This window comes from Anomaloglossus baeobatrachus, chromosome 7 (genome assembly GCF_048569485.1).
Source record: "Anomaloglossus baeobatrachus isolate aAnoBae1 chromosome 7, aAnoBae1.hap1, whole genome shotgun sequence".
Taxonomy (NCBI): Eukaryota; Metazoa; Chordata; class Amphibia; order Anura; family Aromobatidae; genus Anomaloglossus; species Anomaloglossus baeobatrachus.
Genome location: NC_134359.1, coordinates 277,925,593 through 277,944,281, shown reverse-complemented (window position 1 = coordinate 277,944,281; position 18,689 = coordinate 277,925,593). Strand labels below are relative to the sequence as shown.

At 44.6% G+C, this 18,689-nt stretch overlaps 2 protein-coding genes across 4 annotated transcripts in view; one reads left to right on the top strand and one right to left on the bottom strand.

The window, feature by feature from the left end:
- LOC142245481 (glucagon receptor-like) overlaps positions 1-13,560 on the top strand; it is a 95,614-nt gene extending 82,054 nt beyond the window's left edge. The window contains exons 8-14 of one of the 2 annotated variants that reach the window (XM_075318213.1): positions 77-236; positions 337-397; positions 513-582; positions 4,613-4,701; positions 7,484-7,622; positions 10,522-10,563; positions 12,663-13,560. In XM_075318213.1, the coding sequence (XP_075174328.1) occupies positions 77-236; positions 337-397; positions 513-582; positions 4,613-4,701; positions 7,484-7,622; positions 10,522-10,563; positions 12,663-12,734 (633 nt within the window). In that variant the 3' untranslated portion in view covers positions 12,735-13,560. Of the gene's footprint in view, positions 1-76; positions 237-309; positions 398-512; positions 583-4,612; positions 4,702-7,483; positions 7,623-10,521; positions 10,564-12,662 lie in introns of both variants that reach the window. The other variant, XM_075318212.1, reaches the window with a different exon arrangement.
- Positions 13,012-18,689, bottom strand: part of ANKS3 (ankyrin repeat and sterile alpha motif domain containing 3) — a 42,114-nt gene continuing 36,436 nt past the window's right edge. Inside the window, exons 15-17 of one of the 2 annotated variants that reach the window (XM_075318211.1) lie at positions 16,886-16,972; positions 16,718-16,808; positions 13,012-13,434 (exon numbers count right to left, since the gene is read on the bottom strand). In XM_075318211.1, coding sequence (XP_075174326.1) covers positions 16,726-16,808; positions 16,886-16,972 — 170 coding nt within the window. In that variant the 3' untranslated portion in view covers positions 13,012-13,434; positions 16,718-16,725. The remainder of the gene's footprint in view (positions 13,435-16,717; positions 16,809-16,885; positions 16,973-18,689) is intronic. The other variant, XM_075318210.1, reaches the window with a different exon arrangement.

The window sequence follows — 18,689 nt, the reverse complement described above, 5'->3', positions numbered from 1 at the left end:
CAGGGTGGCAGTTTTGACACGGGAAACCCCCTTTAATAATTCTACATACTGTTTGTTATTCATTTATCTTCTACAGGCTGCCGTAGGATGCCGCACGGCGCAGGTTATAATGCAGTACTGCATTCTGGCCAATCATTATTGGTTTGTGGTGGAGGCCGTCTACCTGTACAAGCTGCTTATCGGAGCCGTCTTCTCCGAGAAGAACAATTACACCCTCTATCTGTATCTTGGATGGGGTAAATAATATGGCACTACCATTGCTATGCCAATATCGGAGTGGTAATGGGCGCTAATGCCATTTTCATTCAGACAGACGCGTTTCTCTCTCCGTCACAGGGACGCCAGTTTTATTTGTGATTCCCTGGATGACGCTCAAGTATCTGAAGGAAAACAAAGAGTGAGTGATATTATGACGCCATTTTATGGTGCAATGTCCTTCGCCATGTTTAATGCCGCCATATTGTTTACTTTTTTTTAACCTCCGATTGGTTGATGTTTAACCCCTTTTCCAGATGCTGGGCCCTAAATGACAACATGGCCTACTGGTGGATTATCCGGATCCCCATCCTGCTGGCCTCTGTGGTGAGAGCTGATTGACGTTACATTATTTATACTTGACTGCAATGGCGGACATACTGGTGGGAGGCTTTTGTGTATTGAAACAACAAGGCCCGGCCTGGTCATCTCGGCCTAACAACCGGTTGCTAGGCAATTCTCAGAACTCATTGGTGATGCGGCCTAGCATGGCTGCCAATTGCGTGATCTTCGCAAACCTTTTAGGACAGAACCAATGGGTTAGTCAAGCTTATCATAAAAAGATGGTGGATGTCCCAGGTCAAGAAGACGTGAGGTAGGCATAAATCGTGCCCTGGCAGCCATGAGTTTTGTCGCTAACGGTGGAAGTCCCCACTATTGGGTATCATTCAGACGTCAATTTTTTTTCCACATGAAAAGAAAAAAATAGTTTTTTATTTTATTTTTTTTTTTTTTTACACTGATTTCTATCCATTATTGGTCTCTTTGTCAATGTTTATGACGTTTTTGTTCGATGCAAAAAAAAAAACAACAAAAAAAATAAAAACAACTACTTCTCCTACCCATTAAATAGTTAAAAATGGGCAAAACAAGGCACATATATTTACACATTAAAGGGGAAAAATGCTATTAACCCACAGATATGGAGTTAATCTGCAGGTTAATAGGGTCATGAACCTGCTCAGCGATCACACTGAGAGCCCCGCTGCCGGGAAGAAATTAGGTTTATTCCTCCCTGCAGCCTCAGGTTTCTGTTATAGAGGCACAGCCAGGGCGGTTTCAGTCACTGTTATGTGTATAGTGAGCGGCAGCTGTAACCACTGCCTCAGTCTTGACTGACAGCCGGCACAGCGGTGCATCAGTACATAGCCGGCTGTCAGTCAGTGCCAGGGCGACAGTTACAGCCACCACTCACTATGCACAGCCATGCTGTTGGGAAGAAAAAGGTTAGTTTCCTCCCGGCAGCGAGGCTTTTAGTATTCCATACCTGCCCAGCTCTTGCACTATTAACCTGCAGATTAACCCTATATCTGCAGGTTAAGGCCCTGTGCGCACACTATAGTTTTTGCTGCTTTTTTGATGCAGTTTTGGTGCAGTTTGTGGCCCTAAACCGCATGCATTTCCTTCCCCAGCAAAGTCTATGAGAATTCTGAAATGCTGAGCGCACGTTGCTTCTGCGGTTTTGGGTGCAGAAAACTTCTTTTTGCGTTTTTCCCTGTGTTTTTTCATTGAATATTGTGAAAACACGCAAGGGCAAAAATGCACCAAAACACGGCAAAAACGCCCCAAAATGCTGAAAAAACGCATGCGTTTTTATGCGTTTTTTGCTGAAGAAACAAAACTATAGTGTGCGCACCTAGCCTAATAGCATTGTTTCACATGACAGGTTCCCTTTAATTAAAGGGAACCTGTCAACAGATTTGGGGCCTATAAGCTGCGGCCACCACCACTGGGCTCTTATATACAGCATTCTAAGATTCTGTATATAAGAGCCCAGGCCGCTGTGTAGAACGTAAAAATGACTTTATAATACTCACCTAAGGGGCGGTGCTGTGCAGACTGGTCAGATGGGTGTCTCTGTTCTCCGGGTGCGGCGCCTCCTCTTTCGGCCATCTTTGTCCTCCTCCTTTTGAAGACTGGGTGCATGACACGTCCTATGTCATCCACACTAGCCAGCAATGGCATTGAGGTCCCGCGCAGGTGCACTACAATACTTTGATCTGCCTTGCTCAGGGCAGATCAAAGTGCGCCTGCGCAGGACCTCAATGCTGGCTAGTGTGGATGACATAAGATGGGTCATGCACCCAGGCTTCAGAAGGAGGAGGACAAAGATGGCCGAAAGAGGAGGCGCCGCACCCGGAGAACAGAAACACCCATCCGACCAGTCTGCACATTAGGTGAGTATTATAAAGTGATTTTTACATTCTACACAGCGGCCTGGGCTCTTATATACAGCATGTTAGAATTCTGTATATAAGAGCCCACCGGTGGTGGTCGCAGCTTATAGGCCCCAAATCTGCTGACAGGTTCCCTTTAAGTAATTTTTTTAAGAATCCATTGTTTTAAATGGGTGTGTTAGATCCGTGAGTTGGTTCAGAAACTGACAAGTCTCCATCTTTATATTTACCGACACTACACAAACACCACAGAAATGTGAACAACCACATAAGCTGTAATGGCTACGTGTTCTGTCCGTGAAAAATCACAGCTAGGACATGTATGTGAAAAATGGACTCCACTCCTCTAATGAATCCCTTTAACATAATGGAAAATATTTTCTCTTCAATTTTGGCTAAACATTAACTTATGACACGTCGCCAATTCTCAGAACAGCTGTGACTATATTAAAATTGAGATTTTACTTAATAAAAAAAGATCGCAGGCAAAGAAGTCAGTGTCGCACACCATTTATGTGATGGTCACACATCGATGGTCACAGTCGCACACCATTTATGTGATGGTCACACGTCGATGGTCACAGTCGCACACCATTTATGTGATGGTCACACGTCGATGGTCACAGTCGCACACCATGTATGTGATGGTCACACATCGATGGTCACAGTCGCACACCATGTATGTGATGGTCACACATCGATGGTCACAGTCGCACACCATGTATGTGATGGTCACACGTCGATGGTCACAGTCGCACACCATTTATGAGATGGTCACACATCGATGATCACAGTCGCACACCATCTATGTGATGGTCACACATCGATGGTCACAGTCGCACAACATTTATGTGATGGTCACACGTCGATGGTCACAGTCGCACAACATTTATGTGATGGTCACACGTCGATGGTCACAGTCGCACACCATTTTTGTGATGGTCACACGTCGATGGTCACAGTCGCACACCATTTATGTGATGGTCACACGTCGATGGTCACAGTCGCACACCATTTATGTGATGGTCACACGTCGATGATCACAGTCGCACACCATTTATGTGATGGTCACACGTCGATGGTCACAGTCGCACACCATTTATGAGATGGTCACACATCGATGATCACAGTCGCACACCATCTATGTGATGGTCACACATCGATGGTCACAGTCGCACACCATTTATGAGATGGTCACACATCGATGATCACAGTCGCACACCATCTATGTGATGGTCACACATCGATGGTCACAGTCGCACAACATTTATGTGATGGTCACACATCGATGGTCACAGTCGCACACCATGTATGTGATGGTCACACGTCGATGGTCACAGTCGCACAACATTTATGTGATGGTCACACGTCGATGGTCACAGTCGCACACCATTTTTGTGATGGTCACACGTCGATGGTCACAGTCGCACACCATTTATGTGATGGTCACACGTCGATAGTCACAGTCGCACACCATTTATGTGATGGTGACAGTCGCACACCATTTATGTGATGGTCACACGTCGATAGTCACAGTCGCACACCATTTATGTGATGGTCACAGTCGCACACCATTTATGTGATGGTCACAGTCGCACACCATTTATGTGATGGTCACACGTCGATGGTCACAGTCGCACACCATTTATGTGATAGTCACACGTCGATGGTCACAGTCGCACACCATTTATGTGATAGTCACACGTCGATAGTCACAGTCGCACACCATTTATGTGATGGTCACACGTCAATAGTCACAGTCGCACACCATTTATGTGATGGTCACAGTCGCACACCATTTATGTGATGGTCACAATCGCACACCATTTATGTGATGGTCACACGTCGATTGTCACAGTCGCACACCACTTATGTGATAGTCACACGTCGATAGTCACAGTCGCACACCATTTATGTGATGGTCACACGTCGATGGTCACAGTCGCACACCATTTATGTGATAGTCACACGTCGATAGTCACAGTCGCACACCATTTATGTGATGGTCACACAGTGTTACATGCCGCAACGTGGTGATATTGACAATGAGTATATGCAATAGCGCAATACAACATCATGGTTACTGTCTATCCCTTGCCTTATTCATCACACACTGTACTATTAGTGTTTAGGTGTCTGAAGACGTGCTCCTTACACTTAATGTCTTCCTTACTCCTCAGATCAACCTTGTGATCTTTATGAGGATCTTGAAAATGATATTGTCCAAGCTGAGAGCCAATCAGAAAGGTTTTGCGGACTACAAACTGAGGTGAGGATCATTTTTCAGTCATTTCTCCCCAGGGATGCTGTATACGTTTGCCAGGGTTGTAGTCGCACTTTGTCCTGGCTGATATAGAGGGTACATCCAGAACACATTATGGCGGCACTATTTGGGTACTGTATACAGTATAGGAAAGCAGTATGGAATGGATCTGCACTAGTGGTGGGAATCGATTTGCAGGACCCAGTCCATGAACCACATCGCCATTCTGTGACCACTGGACAGGAACCCTATTTCTCAGTATCTGTGGCACTTCTTTTGATTAGCCGCCCTAGCATGATGTCACATATGTATTATACTGCAGCATGGTGTCACAAGTGTGTCATAGGTGAAAGACAGCCATGTGGTTTCTGGCCATAGAAGGCTACAGCCTTTGGTTGCGTAAAATGCTCCCTGACTTTTTGTTCTTCCTGCTGTTAGTATTCTTTGTACTAGGTAGCTTTCCTGCTGGGTTTTAATCTATTCCCCTTTAGGACCCAGCAGAGCTCTCCTTCCGTCCAGCTGATGATTATCATTATTCCTCTTGTACTTAAATACTCCCTTTTTCCCTGGACTGGTGCTGGTGATATTATTCAGTTAATTCAAGCTCTAGTTGCAAGCAGGTGGCTTGTACTCATCTGTGGTATCATTGCTGTAACTTTGCTAGACTTCTACCTGAGTCATCTGTGGATAAGTAGTTCATGCATTTTCCTCCTGTGTGTCCTCCTTGTGTCTTCTATAGTGGTTAGAGGGGATGACGAAGAGCTCATCCCATCCGTTCTCCATTTAGGGCCCAACACTAGGGATAACTAGGGTCAGGTATCCTGCTCGGCGATAGGTGCATAACCTATCTAGGGTGGTGAGGGACCCCATGGACCAGTGGTAGGTTTGGTCAGGGGTCACCATCTCCCCCTTCCCTAGACACAGGGTTTCCCTTCCTTTTCGCTTGGTACTTCCCCGTACCTTGCGTGACACAAGGGCAGTAAATAAAAAAAAACAGCACCACAGGTGACCAATATGGCCAATGGAGCAGATCTATTCCCACTATAATATGCATCTGATGTGTGCGAAGGGGGGGGGGGGGGGGGGGGGGAAGAGCTAACTAAACAATGGCAGCTAAAATCTGAATGGTTGCAATGGCCGCTGCCTTCCATATATATGCCTTATGAATGGAATGGGTCTTGCAGGTGTGGTGCCGCTTCCCATCTTTCATTAATTAGAATACATTTCTCTGATTGCTTCGCCTGTCACTCAAATCAATTAGCGCTATCCCCCGCCGCTTTAAACAGCTCCGCTTGGTGCTGATTGCACAATTTGTGCCTGACAGCTCCTTATCACAGCATAATGCGCACTGATGGGGCTGCCATTCATCGCTTACTCACAAATGGAGGCCACACAAATACAGTCGTGATTATTTACATTCCTTAACCTAGAAATGCAAAGGTAAAAATACACAGTATTTATAGGACAAGGGAAGTTTTAAAGGGGACATGTCACTTGCCATAAACATGTAATTTTTATTTCCCGATGTAAATGCCGCTGTTCTCCTGAAGCCAGCGTTGTTTTTCTTTTGTTCCTGCGCCTCTCCGTTCCTGAGATATGGCCCTTTCTTCTGTGTATGTAAGGCTAGCGTCGGTCTCAACTTTTCTCTTGACTGCTTTTTGATGACCACACCCCATTGTCTAACAAGCCTAGATATATGTAAAGGAGGCCATATCTCGGGAACAGAGAGGAGTAGGAACAAAAGATAAACATCGCCGGATTCAGTGGAACAGCGCCATTTACACCATTACATTTAAAAGAGCTTTATAAAAGTTTTCGAAACGATATCTGGGGTTTATGACGGAATCTATCTATAAATGCCTGATACCAACAGTAGCAGGTTTGGAAGTTGATCACTAGCCCCTATAGAGCTTATTCACTGTACGGAAGTTGATCACTAACCCCCATGGACCTTACTCGTGCGTTGGAAGTTGATCACTAGCCCCCATGAACCTTATTTGTGGGTTGGAAGTTGATCACTAGCCCCCATGGACCTCACTCGTGGGTTGAAAGTTGATCGCTAGCCCCAATGGACATTACTCACGGGTTGGAAGTTGATTGCTAGCCCCCAAGGACCTTACTCGTGGGTTGGAAGTTGATCACCAACCCCCAAGGACCTTACTTGTGGGTTGGAAGTTGATCGCTAGCCCCTATGGACCTTATTTGTGGGTTGGAAGTTGATCACTAGCCCCCATGGACCTTACTCGTGGGTTGAAGTTGATCACAAGCCCCCAAGGGCCCTACTCGTGGGTTGGAAGTTGATCACTAGCCCCCCCATGGACCTTACTCGTAGGTTGGAAGTTGATCACTATCCCCCCCCCCCCCATGGACCTTACTCGTGGATTGGAAGTTGATTGCTAGCCCCAATGGACCTTACTCGTAGGTTGGAAGTTGATCACTAGCCCCCATGGACCTTATTTCTTGGTTGGTAGTTGATCACTAGCCCCCATGGACCTTATTTCTTGGTTGGTAGTTGATCACTAGCCCCTATGGACCTTAATTCTTGGTTGGAAGTTGATAACCAGCCTCTACACACCTTACTCATAGTTCGGATGTTCATCACTGGCGCCCATGGACCTTGTTCAGAGATGGGAATACTCATTACGTACAATTCCCAAAATGCCTCATTAGAAAGTTATCACTACATATTAGACTTTGGTGTCAAATTCTCTGATTGAGCAGATACATTCTATAATTTTGCGTTATACGGAGCTCAAAGTGACATTTTTCATATTCTCCATTTTTATAGACTGGCAAAGGCGACGCTGACCCTCATCCCACTCTTTGGGATCCATGAGGTGGTGTTCATCTTCGCCACAGACGAGCAGACATCCGGGATCCTGCGCTACATCAAGGTCTTCTTCAACCTCTTTTTCAGCTCCTTCCAGGTAAGACGAGCTCAGAGAGAAACCATCGATTCTCGGCTGCGTAAAGTGAATTACCCATCAAAAAAAGGACTTAAACTTTTAAATAAAATTTTTATGATCTCACTAATTTTTTTTTATTTTCCATATCACCACATTAATTTAAGAACAAAATCAAACCAAAATCTTGCAATTTTCACACAATGGTCTCTAGGTCTTATACTACAGAGTCCACTTCCTGACCTTTACAGAAGACTTTTCAGAGGTCTCATTATCAGCACTGACCGGATAGCGTGCCAACACCTCTGTACGGATATCACCTATTGTTAATAATAAAAATATAAAATAATATTATATTATTATTATATTATATAATATTGTTATAATAATAATAATGTTAATGGTGGATCATATGTTATCACAGCTCACCTCCTCCTCCTCCTGTGCAATGACTGCTACACAATATGATGTCACAGCTCACCTCCTCCTCCTGTGCAATGACTGCTACACAATATGATGTCACAGCTCACCTCCTCCTCCTGTGCAATGACTGCTACACAATATGATGTCACAGCTCACCTTCTCTTCCTGTACTATGATCTTTTTCCTAGTGGTGGCAAAATCAGCACTGAAGCTCAAAAGGCTTCTATCCACAAAAAAAATAAAACATAGCATTACACTGAATGAAACCCCGCTACTATCCATATGCCCAACATCATGTAGGACATTAATATTAGGTTTACTGTGAAAATTACAAGCTTTTTTTTTTTTTTAATTTATATAAAAAAAAAAACACACGCTGATTTTCTGACGACCTAATACCTACAACGTAAAAGGTCATTTACTCCAAAATCATGATTGTCAAAAATTAATGGTGAAGCCTGATAGATGGACATTAGGGGGGTTTTACAAAGTGCATTATTTTTCCATATTTTGGGGGATTTTTTTTTCCCCTCCTCTTCTGAGGCTGGAAAAGATGGTACATGCCCCAGACTTTTTTTCTTTTAAAATGTGATATTATATAATATATATAATATATATATGAATTATAGTTATTTAATCTCTCTTTTGTACACTGCATAGGCCCTTTAACACTCCTTTCTCTTTCTTCTATAATATATATATATAATTATAGAAGAAAGAGAAAGGAGTGTTAAAGGGCCTATGCAGTGAGAGAGATTAAATAACTATAATTATATACACACATACACACACATACACACACATACATACACACACACACACACATACACACACACACACATACATATACACACATACACATACACACATACACATACACATATACACATACACATATACACATACACATACACACATACACATACACACATACACATACACATATACACATACACATACACATATACACATACACATATACATATACACATATACATATACACATATACATATACATATACACATACACATATACATATACACATATACATATACACATATACACATATACACATACACATACACATACACATATACACATATACATATACACATATACATATACACACATATATATATATACACATATATATATATACACATATATATATACACACATATATATATACACACATATATATATACACACATATATATATACACACATATACATACATATATACATACACATACCCACACATTTGTCTTCAGTTCTGAATTATTTTTAACTTTTTCAATAAATTGCCAAGTTTTATGCCACCTGGATTTCCCGAGTATTTGCTGGATCGATTTTCATTTTCTCCTTATATATTAGTGTGTGTGTGTGTGTGTATGTATACAGTACAGACTAAAAGTTTGGACACACCTCATTCAAAGAGTTTTCTTTATTTTCAGGACTCTGAAAATTGTAGATTCACACTGAAGGCATCAAAACTATGAATTAACACATGTGGAATGAAATACTTAAAAAAGTGTGAAACAACTGAAAATAGGTCTTATATTCTAGGTTCTTCAAAGTAGCCGCCTTTTGCTTTGATTACTGCTTTGCACACTCTTGGCATTCTCTTGATGAGCTTCAGGAGGTAGTCACCGGAAATGGTTTTCCAACAGTCTTGCAGGAGTTCCCAGAGATGCTTAGCACTTGTTGGTCCTTTTGCCTTCACTCTGCGGTCCAGCTCACCCCAAACCATCTCGATTGGGTTCAGGTCTGGTGACTGTGGAGGCCAGGTCATCTGGCGTAGCACCCCATCACTCTCCTTCTTAGTCAAATAGCCCTTACACAGCCTGGAGGTGTGTTTGGGGTCTGGGGTCATTGTCCTGTTGAAAAATGAATGATGGTCCAACTAAACGCAAACCGGATGGAATAGCACGCCGCTGCAAGATGCTGTGGTAGCCATGCTGGTTCTGTATGCCTTCAATTTTGAATAAATCCCCAACAGTGTCACCAGCAAAGCCCCCCCACACCATCACCCCTCCTCCTCCATGCTTCACGGTGGGAACCAGCCATGTAGAGTCCATCCGTTCACCTTTTCTACAAAGACACGGTGGTTGGATCCAAAGATCTCAAATTTGGACTCCTCAGACCAAAGCACAGATTTCCACTGGTCTAATGTCCATTCCTTGTGTTCTTTAGCCCAAACAAGTCTCTTCTGCTTGTTGCCTGTCCTTAGCAGTGGTTTCCTAGCAGCTATTTTACCATGAAGGCTGCTGCACAAAGTCTCCTCTTAACAGTTGTTCTAGAGATGAGAAGGTGTGTCCAAACTTTTGATCTGCACTGTATATATAAAATATATTCACACAGTTATGTATAAGGGGAAAAAAAAGCTTGTGTATTTAAAAAAACATGTTACAATAAAATCTATATCCTATATGATCCTCAGCTCCGTATGGAGGGTAGACGTCCTCTAACCACAGTTACCGGTGTCATTGTGTGTTACAGGGTTTCCTGGTGGCGGTATTGTACTGTTTTGCTAATAAAGAGGTAAGTTTATAGGACCGCCATCCTATAGTAGAACCAGGGCAGCAATTTATATCGTACATAGACTAGAGATTAGGGAATCTGAAGAACCCTGCTCCAGCGGCCACGGCACTATTCCGGGGGCTGCCGGACAGGAACCCCACAGGCTCCTTGTCACGGGTGACAGACAGCCATGTGGTTTCTTTTCCATAGACTGTCACAGTGTTTGGCTGTGCAGAATGCTCCCTGACTTTCCATTGTTCCTGCTGTCAGGATTCATTGGTATAGGGAGCTTTCCTTCTGGATTCATCTCTCCCCCGTTTGGTCCCAGCAGGAGCTCACCATTCACCCAGCTGCTGATCATCAGTATTCTCTTGGTGCTTATATACCCCTTACTTCCTGGGACTAGTGCTGGTTATATTCTTCAGTTTATTCAAACTCTGGGTGCAAGCAGGTGGCTTGTACTCCTCTGTGGTATCATTGCTGAACTTCTACCTGAGTCATCTGTGTATAAGTAATTCATGCTTTTCCTTGTGTTCTCCTAGTGTCTTCTCTAGGGTTTAGTGGGGTTGACAAAGAGCTCATCTCATCCGTTCCCTATTTAGGGTCCAGCACTAGGGATACCTAGGGTCAGGTATCCGGCTTGGCGGATAGGTGCGGAACCTATCTATGGAGGTGAGAGACCCCAGGGACTAGCATTAAGTATACCTAGGGTCAGGTATCCGGCTTGGCGCATGGGTGAAAAACCTATTTAGGGTGGTGATGGACCCCAGGGACCAGCACTAGGGATACCTAGGGTCAGGTATCCGGCTCAGCGCATAGGTGCGGAACCTATCTAGGGTGGTGAGGGACCCCAGGTACCAGCAGTAGATTCGGTCAGGGGTCACCATCTTCCCTCTCCCTAGATGCAGTGTTTCCCTTCCCTTTCACTTGATTCTTTCCTATACCTACCATGACACTCCTCCTCTGATTTGTATACCCCAGCACCAGGCCGAAACAATGACGTCTACAAATCAGAACAGGTAGGAGGTGGTTAGGGGAGCACCGAATCAGTCCAAGGCCACTGGATGGAAGAAGTTTGTGGCGTTATAAAAAAATGTTTTTTTTTCCCCATACTAAAAAAATAAATTTAAATTTCCGTCTCCATAGGGCCGATTACAATAAGCCCCTTTAATAACCACACCTAATTATACAGTGTGTCCACCCATATCCTGTCCACCACCATTAACTTGAGAACAGCGGCAGCTATAGGCATAGAAGTGGTGTCTAGGTATAGTAAAGTAGCCATGCGCTACGCAATGAAACCACCTATAGCGCCACCTGGTGGAAAACAACGGAGTTAGCATTTTTATCTCGAAAACGGAACGAGATAGAGAAAAAAAGTGAAATAAAAAAATTGTAGGGCATCATCAATTCAATACGAATCGACACCTTGCATACAGGAATGCTATGATATAAAACCCATGACCCCCCCCCTAAAACAATGAATGCTGGTCACGCATATAGCGCTCAAGTGGCCCCCGTCAGCTGCAATGCACATCTGGCCTCTGCACAGCATACTATATGTTGCTGCACGTTGCGCAATATGGTAGGTGACACGTTTGCACAAGCATCTGTCATACGTCGTCGTAGGTCCTGCAATGTTGGTGGAGGGGTCGCATACACCTGCTGTTTGATGTGACCTCACAGAAAGAAGTCCAATGGGGTCAGGTCAGGTGAGTGGAGGCCGCTCCACACAGCCACCATACCCAATGACTTGTAGGAAGGTCTCCATGAGGTATCGCTTCACGTCCGCAGCCTTGTGAGTTTTACACGTTCTAATCATAGCATTTCTGTATGCAAAGTGTCGATTCGTATTGAATTGATGATGCCCTACAACTTTGTAATTCAGTTTTTTTCTCTATCTCGTTCAGTTTTCGATATAAAAATGCGAACTCCGTTGTTTTCCACCAGGTGGCGCTATAGGTGGTTTCATTGCGTAGTGCATGGCTACTTTACTATACCTAGACACCACTTCTATGCCTATAGCTGCTGCCGTTCTCAAGTTAATGGCGGTGGACAAGATATGGGTGGACACACTGTATATGTTATAGACACTAATAATAATTTCATTGTGTTTGCAGGTAAAGCATGAAATACAAAAAAAGTGGCAGATGTGGAAGATGGACGGCTCCTCGCTGCTGTGCCTGCGGTGACCAGGGCCGGCTTACAAGACAAATTACACAAACTTAATCGAAGCCAGTATACACAGATACTAGACGTCAAGTAATGGCTGCTGTATGGACTTCAAGAAGCCTGGTAAATATCGAGGGGAGAAAAGGAGCACGGAGCATTCGAAACAGGGGTGCGAACAACAAGAGTGTTGCCAATAACGTCACTCGCCCCAAGCGTCATTCGGATGGTTTCTTCGCCTCGAGCCGGGTCTTTGTTTCTTCATTTTAAAAAATGGAGCCGTCAACTTTTCTTTAAAATTTTATTTTGAGTACATAACGTACAGCTGTGCCCCATCGTTACAGCCCGCGGGGCGCAGCCTACCCATTAAACCCTTCTGCTAAAAAAAAAAAAAAATCATGAACAGGAGTCTAAACCCTACTGATCGCGCACCTATCCGATACAATAAAACGGCGTCTCGTTAACCGTTCGCAGTGGCTTCTTCACCGAGAAAGCATTAAAAAATGTCAACCTTCGAAACGTCTCTGTTAAAAAAGGGATCAGTAGGATATCACCGGTAATTGCAGTCTGCCTCCGACGTAGTCAGCCCAGAGAGGGCACCGCATCTGTGTCGCCATCCGAGCCGGGAAGAACGGGGCTGCCGTGGGCAGAGAGGTCTAGGATCGGGACATCTTCGGGGTGGAACGTGTCACCCACCGTCTGAGGTATGGTAAGAAGAAGCTCCTAGAAAAAGGGGAAGATCTGAGTCGTTATGGAATAGAGACTCAAATATGGTAACCCACCAATATAACGTCCATACAAAGCTGACCCTATGGATGCCGGATGAATGTACAGGGTATTATATTTAAAGGGGGGGGGGGGGGTCTTTGATTTTATGTAGCATTGTATAATAAAAAGTTCTGCAATTTTGTAATTTTCGTTAAGTTTTGGCTTTTGGGAGTCCCCCAGATCAGGGGCGAAGGACATTGCAACGTTCTTCCATCATACCTGTAAAAAACTTTCCTCTAAATTTATTCTTACTTATTGGCATACTTTTTTTGGAATCACAGACCTCTTATTTTCCCAGACATCGCCATCTTAGCCGCAGGCTGTGTTGGGTTTTGCAACTAAGCCTTTTTCTTACTTAAAGGGAATCTGTCACCAGATTGTTGTCACGTAATCTGAGAGCAGCATAATATAGGGACAGAGATCCTGATTCCAGCGATGTGTCACTTACTGGGCTGCTTAGTGTAGTTTTGATGAAATCACTGTTTATTCAGCAGTATATTATCATTACTGGACTACTTGGCGTGCTGTTAGGTAGTCCAGCATATTTATGAGCTCTGTATAACTGCTAGATCTGCAGCAGAGAAAACATTCACTTGATCAAAATGACAGCAAACATCCCAGTAAGTAACACACCACTGGAATCAGGGTCTCTATCACTACACTAAGCTGCTCTCAAATGGGGGAGCAAAAACCTGGTGACGGATTCCCTTTAAAAGGACTTTGTCAACAGAGAATGACTGTTCAAACCAAGCACAGGAGCTTAGTGCACCCTAGGTGTGGCCAAACAGTTCAGTGGACCTAGTCTCCGGCTTTTCAGCTATTTCTGCCGGAGGAGGAGGAAGAGGAAGAGGAAGAGGAAGAGGAAGAGGAAGAGGAAGAGGAAGAGGAAGAGGAAGAAGAGCACTGAGTGCCTGTGCTTGGTTTGCACAGTCATTCTGTGCAGAGTCTGGAAACCCATGGACTAGAAAGTCGCTGCTTTTAGACCACAACTTTACTTTTTTGGCAACCAATAAGAATAGAAACAGCTGGCCTAGATATTTTCAGATGCCCTATCCTAAGTTAATAGGGGGGGGGGATCTTTATTACACAGAGCATTATATATATTATATACACATACACACACACACACACACACACAGTGTCCACCGCCATTAACGTGAGAACGGCGGCAGCTATAGGCATAGAGGTGGTGTCTAGGTATAGTAAAGTAGCCATGCGCTACGCAATGAAACCACCTATAGCGCCACCTGGTGGAAAACAACGGAGTTAGCATTTTTATCTCGAAAACGGAACGAGATAGAGGAAAAAAGTGAATTACAAAGTTGCAGGGCATCATCAATTCAATACGAATCGACACCTTGCATACAGAAATGCTATGATATGAAACCCATGACCCCCCCCAAACATTGAATGCTGGTCACGCATATGGCACTCATTTAACTTTGATGCTCAGTGGCCACCATCAGCTGCAATGCACATCTGGCCTCTGCAAAGCATACTGTATCGTGCTGCACGCTGTGCAATATGGTAGGTGACACGTATACACAAGCATCTGTCATACGTGGTCGTAGGTCCTGCAATGTTGGTGGAGGGGTCGCATACACCTGCTGTTTGATGTCACCTCACAGAAATAAGTCCAATGGGGTCAGGTCAGGTGAGCGTGGAGGCCACTCCACACAGCCACCATACCCAATGACTTGTAGGAAGGTCTCCATGAGGTATCGCTTCACGTCCGCAGCCTTGTGAGCTTTACACGTTCTAATCATAGCATTTCTGTATGCAAGGTGGCGATTCGTATTGAATTGATGATGCCCTACAACTTTGTAATTCAGTTTTTTTCTGTATCTCGTTCAGTTTGCGAGATAAAAATGTTAACTCTGTTGTTTTCCACCAGGTGGCGCTATAGGTGGTGTCATTGCGTAGCGCATGGCTACTTTACTATACCTAGACACCACTTCTATGCCTATAGCTGCCGCCGTTCTCAAGTTAATGGCGGTGGACAGGATATGGGTGGACACACTGTATAGCTATAGTTTTGTCTGGAGGAGAACACATCTGTGTATTACACGGACAAAGATGAGCGAAACAACAAAAAAAAAAAAAGTTTGCAGGACCCTAGTACAGCATCCATATTGGCTGTCCGTGCCTGCTGGACCTGTTAAATCTCTTCCGATTAGTGGGCACGACAAGACGTCACGTGTGTGCTGCAATGTAACGACGATGCGGGGTCTGCTAATCAGAAGAAGCGCCGTGCAGGCTTACAAGTAGGAGGATGTTCACAGTGCTCTGGTGCGTTGGCACCAAACTTTAATAGGGACCCAACAAAAATGAGCTTGTTTTGCTGATGGCTGTTGGGCTCACATAAAACGGGCCATTAGAGTAGGCAGGGACCCAACAAAAAGAGGTTGCCTGGTCATTGGCTGTTGGGCTCACATAAAACTGGCCATTTTTGTGTGTTAAATGTCTCAGTTTTTCCATGTTTTCCAATGCAGTGATGCATGTCTATATTCCCATATTCATTGTTCCACATATCTTAGCTCTACAGAGTGCAGTGGTCTTCTTTTTGTCATATTTAGTCTGCACCTGTTCACATTGGAAAGGTCGGATGTGCCAGCAGTCTTTTTCTTAGGCACCAAACTACAGACATGGCTGATGCAAATCTTTTTGCTCAGTCTACTGATTTTCATAGACAATGTGTAATGCTTACATTCCCCTGTGGAGGCGCTGTAGGATAATGGAACACTTCCTGCTGCATTTCAGGCGATTGCTTTCTGTTATCAGCTTAAAGGGGGTTGTCAAAAAAGTCAGCAAGGGAATGGGGGAGAAGCAGTCTGGTGCTATATACTACAGTGGTTGCACGTGGTATACAGCAGGTCATGGGTGCAGCCAGGTACTCAACGGCCAGCTCAGAGCGGTGGGGTACTCACCATTCACCAAGCAAGCAATGCCTATTATTTTCGCACCTCTCCAGTCTCCATAGTGCGGCCTTTGATCACTGCATCTTTACATTACGTATATCTGCGTACACATTAGATGGAGGTCCTGTGACCATCTGATGGGTATGGGGAGGACGGGGAGTCACGATTCTTCCCCAAAAGCAGATTTTGGGGAAAAGAAGGCGAGGGCGTGAGTCCAGTGTACATATGCATGGAAGGAATTGAATAGATTTCCACTTTTACCATAGGTGTATGACAATTTCTGACTAATGGAGTGGAGAAATCCTCGTCTAGCGTGTTACCTGGCTCCTCAGGGGTCCGGCCACTTGTGTCTCCCCTTGTCTGACGTTCTCATCTTCTCCAGGGTCTCCTGCAGCGCTCGCACTGCCTCCTCTGCAGAGATAGAAGACGTTTACACCTCCAGAAAGACCTAGAACATCTCTTGTCTAGAGAACGAGGCCACGACTTACCCAGCACCGCCGCGCTTTCCTCTAGAGACGACGAAAGCTCCCGAGTGTCAGAAGACTTCATTGGAGCAGCATTAATGACCTGTGGAGCTAAGGAAGAAGAATATTATCACCTGAAATCCAGCCCATGTGTTCCAACCAGGTGCCAAACAGTTAAATGGGTTGTTTGGTGAAAAAAAGTTATCCAGAGGATAGGTGCTAACTTGCTGACCGACCGGGGGTCTGACCAGCAGAACGGGGCACATCTATTCAATAGGAATGGAGCGGCAGTGTATACATCCAACCACCGCTCTATTCATTTCCTATGGCTTCTCAGTGCTGTTCTCAACTTTTTCCAGCAGTCCAATAGGTAATCAATGGAGCGTCAGTGCATATTTCTGAATGCCGCTCCATTCATTCCCTATGGCTTTGACTGCTGTTCTCGGCTTTTTTTAGCAGTCCAATAGGGAATCAATGAACTGTCAGTGTATATGTCCGACCACTGCTCCATTCATTCGCTATGGCTTCTGAGTGCTCTTTTCAGCTTTTTCCAGCAGTCCAATAGGGAATCAATGGACCGTCAGTGTATATGTCCGACCACTGCTCCATTCATTCGCTATGGCTACGGAGTGCTGTTCTCGTTTTTTTCCAGCAGTCCAATAGGAAATCAATGAACCGTCAGTGTATATGTCTGACCACCGCTCCATTCATTCGCTATGGCTTCTGAGTGCTCTTTTCAGCTTTTTCCAGCAGTCCAATAGGGAATCAATGGACCGTCAGTGTATATGTCCGACCACTGCTCCATTCATTCGCTATGGCTTCTGAGTGCTCTTTTCAGCTTTTTCCAGCAGTCCAATAGGGAATCAATGGACAGTCAGTGTATATGTCCGACCACTGCTCCATTCATTCGCTATGGCTTCTGAGTGCTCTTTTCAGCTTTTTCCAGCAGTCCAATAGGTAATCAATGGACCGTCAGTGTATATGTCCGACCACTGCTCCATTCATTCGCTATGGCTACGGAGTGCTGTTCTCGTTTTTTTCCAGCAGTCCAATAGGAAATCAATGAACTGTCAGTGTATATGTCCGACCACCGCTCCATTCATTCCCTATGGCTATGGAGTGCGGTTCTTGGCTTTTTCCAGCAGTCCAATAGGGAATCAATGGAGCGGGACTCGATGTTTAATCTGTCACCGATTTTATAACCGGGATAAAAGTTCCCAGTTCTGCCGATCATTGCGAGACCCAGCGGTGGGATGGGCACACACTGATCAGTAAGATCATCACCTATAGGTTGTACAGAAGTGGTCCAGTGAAAGAAGGGAATTTTGTTACTTACCGTAAATTCCTTTTCTTCTAGCTCCTATTGGGAGACCCAGACGATTGGGTGTATAGCACTGCCTCCGGAGGCCACACAAAGCATTACACTAAAAAGTGTAAGGCCCCTCCCCTTCTGGGTATACACCCCCCGTGGGATCACGGGCTGCTCAGTTTTAGTGCTAAAGCAAGAAGGAGGAAAGCCAATAACTGGTTTAAACAAATTCACTCCGAAGTAACATCGGAGAACTGAAAACCATTCAACATGAACAACATGTGTACCCGAAAAACAACCAAAAATCCCGAAGGACAACAGGGCGGGTGCTGGGTCTCCCAATAGGAGCTAGAAGAAAAGGAATTTACGGTAAGTAACAAAATTCCCTTCTTCTTCGTCGCTCCATTGGGAGACCCAGACGATTGGGACGTCCAAAAGCTGTCCCTGGGTGGGTAAAGAAATACCTCATGTTAGAGCTGCAAAGACAGCCCTCCCCTATGGGGAGGCAACTGCCGCCTG